The 5,657-nt window shown below is 44.3% G+C and overlaps 1 protein-coding gene across 1 annotated transcript; it reads right to left on the bottom strand.

The window, feature by feature from the left end:
- Positions 1–4,037: 4,037 nt before the first annotated feature.
- Positions 4,038–5,258, bottom strand: LOC116033613. Its single transcript, XM_031276404.1, has one exon. The coding sequence runs from the start codon at positions 5,256–5,258 to the stop codon at positions 4,038–4,040; it is 1,221 nt and encodes a 406-aa protein (XP_031132264.1).
- Positions 5,259–5,657: the final 399 nt, after the last annotated feature.

The following is a 5,657-nucleotide window of genomic DNA, read 5'->3' as shown; positions in this document are numbered from 1 at the left end:
TAAATACACAATTTTTCTTCAAGTAATGACTATAATTACAAAAATAGTATTCGAGCTTGCAAAAAAATTTACTCGGTTGCCCGTAGGCCTTCCAAACGTCATAACACTCGGGAATAAAAACATCGGGAAAAAGTTCGGTAGAAAACGAGTCCGCGTCGCGCGGACTCGCGGTTGCCCGCAGCAGCGGACGCAAGCGTCCGGGCCGCGTCCGCTGGTTCGGCAAATGGCGCCGAAACTGGGCGCCCACGGACACGCAGCGGACGCGCGTCCGTGCCCGCGTCCGGCCTCTCGGCCGTGACGCCGAAACTCCTAGGCGTCGATGGACGCGCGTCCAAGGCCGCGTCCACTCGATTCTGCCCACCTCGGGCAGAAAAACGGGGTTGTAACGTCCCGATTTTCGACTATTTTCACAAGTATAAGCCTACAAGGACGTAAACATAGCATATTCATGCATAAATCAACTATGAACATGCATACAAAAATTACAAAATAATCAAGATGTAGTCTTTTGAGCCAACTTGTAGATCCATAAACTTAACACGTAATTTTTAAATAAATCCTAGTCACATAATTTACTAGCATTTGATCACCTTCAAGTGACTACACCAACTTAAGGGATTCCTTACCTTTCAAGAAGATTTTAGAACCGTAGAAAGTTGATGACTTCCTCCTTCAAACCTTTCACCAAAGATCCTAAACAAAATCACCATAATAACAACATTTTCATGAACCTTTAGTTTAAACTTAATTTCTAGGAAGGATTTAACCGAACAAAACCAAGGTTTTTACCTATAATAGAACACTTGAGTTGGAGAGATAGTTAGGGAGTCCTTGGATCACAATGTAGAAGACTAAGATTTTCCTTCCTCTTTCTTTCCTTCTAATTCGAAAATGGGAGATGAGAGAGATGATGATGGAAAGTTTGGCTTGAAGCTTAAGAAACAAGTATATCATTCCCATACCTCTTATGACAAGCATTAATTAAATCACCATGTGGTAATAAGGGTGCCACTTGTCAACTCCCTATGGTAAATCTTGAAGAGTAGAACTTATTTTGCCAGTTTGGGGTTAAATCAGATAAAAGTGCGGAGGATTATAACTTAATTCGGAAAAATTCTAGCACCAAAATTATTCTAAAAATAATCCCGTCAATAACCACTAAGATCGGGAATTTTTCGGTATCTCGCGAAATACAGGTACGGAGGTCCGTAACAATTTCACCCTTACAGTCCATTTAAATTTCTCTTGAACTAAGTAGAAAGTTCAGGCTTAATCGCATCATACTTAGTAATCCATTTTCTAAGAGAAATTCGAACTGTATATGCATCCTTTAAAATTTTACGGTTTGTGACCGGTATGTAGATCGCAGCTTATTAATAACTTATTCTAAAAAAAAAATTCTTTGGAGTACCGAGAGATCTTCACATAAATGTCATAGCTTAAAAAATAATATTTTCGAACCCTAACTTTGTCGGAAAACCGAGGGGTTACAGTCTTCCCCCGTTAAAATAGTTTCGTCCTCGAAACTTCCTTTTCGGTGTCCACAGATTCCAGGTAGATTACTACCCACCTTCTTTAACCTCAAACGAATTTCTAGCATGCGTAGTCCTAACACATATTTTGTTTAGGCACATAAAAGTTAGATTGGTTCCACGCACCTGAGTTAAATAATTCCGGATAACGTCCCATCATAACTCTTTCTAACTCCCACGTAGCTTCCTCGGGACTGTGGTTCGACCATTGGACTTTGATCATTTTAACTGATTTCCTCCTCGTATCTCGTGTTTTTGAGTCCAAGATTCGAATTGGTCTTTCCTCGTATGTCAACGAATCATCCATCTCTAGTTCCTCCGGTTCTAATACATGGGATGCGTCAGGTACATACCGTTTAAGTTGAGAAACGTGAAATACGTTATGTACTTTATCAAGCTCAATCGGTAGGGCCAGTCGATAGGCTAAATTCCCTATCCTTTCCAAAATTTCGTAAGGTCCTATATAACGAGGACTCAACTTTCCTTTCCTCCCAAACCTCCTGACTCCTCTAGTGGGCGAGACTTTCAGTAATACTTTCTCCCCAACCCGATATTCGGTGAATTGTCGCTTCAAATCGGCGTACGACTTTTGTCGATCCTGCGCGACTTTCATCCTCCCTTGAATTATCTTGATTGCCTCAATAGTCTCTTGGAGATACTGAGGTCCAAGTGTAATGATATCACTTTTGTCGCCCCAACACAGAGGGCTTCAACATTTCCGCCCATATAATGCCTCATAAGGTGNCATCTCCTTTGTCTAAAATTGAGATCCCTCTGAGTGAAGATATACTTTAAACTCTTGTGATCTGTATAAATTTTGCATGAGATTCCATAGAGATAGTGTCGCCAAATTTTGAGAGCAAATACCACTGCTGCAAGTTCCAAGTCATGTGTCGGGTAGTTAGCTTCATGAGTTTTCAATTGTCGAGAAGCATACGCTATTACCCTTCCATTTTGCATGAGGACACATCCTAGTCCTTTGTGAGACGCATCAGTATACAACTCATAACCTTCCGTTCCAACAGGTAGAGTTAACACTGGAGCGGTGGTCAATCTCTTCTTAAGCTCCTGGAACGCCTGCTCACATTCTTCGTCCCAACTATACTTGGTCGTCTTTTTGAGCAAGTTCGTCAGTGGTCTTGCTATCTTCGAGAAGTCTTGAACAAACCTTCGGTAATAACCCGCCAAACCTAAGAAACCGCGGATTTCTGTAACTGATTTGGGCGCTTCCCATTCGATTACCGCTCGTATCTTGGCTGGATCCACCCGTATTCCTTCCTTGGTGATCACATGACCAAGAAATGCGACTTCTCTTTTCCAAAATTCGCACTTTGAAAGCTTTGCGAAAAGTTTCTTTTCCCTCAGTGTCTGTAACACTATCCTGAGATGTTCCTCGTGTTCCTCCGATGTTTTAGAGTAGACCAAGATGTCATCTATGAAAGCAACGACGAATTTGTCCAGGTATGGAAGGAAAATTCGGTTCATCAAGTCCATAAAGGTTCTTGGGGTGTTAGTCACTCCGAATGGCATGACTGTAAACTCGTAGTGTCCGTACCTCGTTCGAAACGCCGTTTTAGGCACATCCTCTTTCGCTACTCGAACTTGGTGATACCCTGACCGTAGGTCAATCTTCGAGAATACACCCGCTCCTTTCAACTGATCAAATAGATCATCGATCCTGGGCAACGGGTATTTGTTCTTCACTGTGACTCAATTGAGTTCCCTATAGTCAATGCACAATCTAAGACTCCCATCTTTCTTCTTTACGAACAACACTGGTGCGCCCCAGGGTGATACGCTTGGTCTAATAAATCCCTTTTCCAACAACTCTGCCAATTGAGCCTTCAGCTCCTCCATCTCTTTGGGTGCCATCCGATAAGGCGCTTTTGAGATAAGTGAGGTTCCTGGTACAAGATCGATGGTGAATTCCACTTCCCTTTCTGGTGGCATTTCAGTGAGATCGTCGGGGAATACGTCAGGAAATTCACGTACAATTGGAGTTCGGTCCATCTCGATTTCTTCTACTTCGGCATCTTGCACCAAGCAGAGATACGCTTCGCATCCCTGACGAACGCACTTCTTTAATTTCTGCATCGTCAACAACCTTGACTCGGGTTGCTTGCCAATCCCTCGGTAGGATATTCTCCTTCCCTTGGGTCCTTGTAGGACAACCTTTCGCACATTACACACGATCTGAGCTTTGTACCTATCCAACCAATCCATCCCGAGTACGACATCGATGCCTTCAAGTTCAAAACGAATTAGGTTTCCGGGGCAGTTAAACCCCGCTATCTCTATAGCAACGTCGTCATAGCCCTCCTTACAGGATACTACTACTCCCGAAGCCGTTGTGACATTTAGATCTAACTTAGCAGTAGGCCTTAACTTTAGTTTATCAGCGAACGCAGAGGATATAAATGAATTGGTAGCCGCCGTATCAAATAGAACTAATCCAAGTACTGAGTTTATGGGGAAAGTACCCGTTACGGCGTCGCTAGCCTGAGCCTAAGCGCTATTGACGACGTTAATCCTGCCTTGTCTCTCTCCGCTGCTTTCTCCCATCACCTGCTTTCCCTTGTGATTGGAACCAGGCGTGGCGTTCGCTGGTCTTCCTGAATTTACAGATTGGGAGTTGGTCCTCTTGTCTTCTGCTCCTGCGAAATTCCAGCCGGCATTCCCATTGAATCTCCTTCCCTGATTCACATTCTGCAGAGGCTTTTGGGGACTGTCTTCTTGACTTCGGCACTGAAAAGATTTGTGCCCCAGGAGACCACACCTATAACATTTGATCTTCATCCCTTGACAGTTTACTCCGGGGTGATTCCTCCCACATCTTGGGCAAGCAGGACGGTTTTCCTGATTGACCCCTTCTCTTCCTCGCACTGGGTTGAAGCTGCCTTGGTTGGCCTTCTTGTTTCCTGCTGGAAACTTCCGAGACTTGTCTTCAGCTTTCCTCTTGCTTCGGCCGTAGACTTCCTGTTGGTCCAGGTATACTTGATAATGATCCGAGGCTCTATCATACGCCTCTTTCAAGGTAGAGCACATGAAAGGTGCAATCATTCCCCTTATACTCCAGTCCAACCCCCGAACGAATCTTATCATTCCCCTTATACTCCAGTCCAACCCCCGAACGAATCTTCTCATTCCCCTTATACTCCAGTCCAACCCCCGAACGAATCTTCTCGCCTTACTCGCCTCATCCGGTACGATCTCTTGAGCAAATCGCATCAGCTCAACGTGCTGATCATAGTATTCCTGGATAGTCGCTCCCTTCTGTTTCAATCGCAGAAACTCCTCGCACTTAATCCCTTTGATACTCTCGGTGTAGAATTGTTCCCTCAATTCCACCTTGAATTCTTCCCAACCAAATGCTGGGTCTTGCAGGAGATTAGGTCCGACCGTCGCCCACCAATTGTCTGCGGCTTTCGTCAGGTAATAGACTGCAGAGGATACTCGTTGATTCGCAGGACAATTCACTGCGTTGAGCAACTTGTCGAACGTTCGGATCCACTCCTCCAAAATTACTGGATCCTTTTCACCTGCGTAGTATGGTGGTTGTCGGTTGGCGATTGCCTTAGCGAAATCCACTCTCGGTTGTCCCTGGTTTTGGTTTTGGCCTTGCTGAGCTAGCATAAACTCAGCCATTCTCTCCATTGCTTGAACCATTCGATCTATCGCAGAGAGGTTATTGTCGTTACCCGCAGGCGCATTCCGTCTCGGCGGCATCCTTGCTGGACGATAATCCCAAGTTAGTACTCGAGGTATAAAAGTCCTCTCGGAATTAGCTAGTTAGGCAGTTAGTATAGCACCTACTCAAGTCCTATACAGTCCTTCCTAACATTCACCCTTATCACACCCTCTAAGCAAGGGTCTCAACATAGTATAATGGTAATCAACGCATTACGCTAGCATGCTTACTCACAACAGCTTAAGCAAACACATGCAAGAAAACACAGATATTGATCATATTATTCAACGACCAGAATCGTGAGATTCTGTGGAGTAAAAAGTGAAATACCCCTTTCTTATGCCACCCGGCCTCCATTCCAGCTCTGCTCTGAACTTGTACTCGTCAAACTGTAACCATAACTTAGATTAGCCTTAACGAACCTAAGCTGACTTCGA

Source organism: Ipomoea triloba, chromosome 1 (assembly GCF_003576645.1).
Source record: "Ipomoea triloba cultivar NCNSP0323 chromosome 1, ASM357664v1".
NCBI lineage: Eukaryota > Viridiplantae > Streptophyta > Magnoliopsida > Solanales > Convolvulaceae > Ipomoea > Ipomoea triloba.
This window is presented reverse-complemented; position numbering and strand designations above follow the sequence as displayed.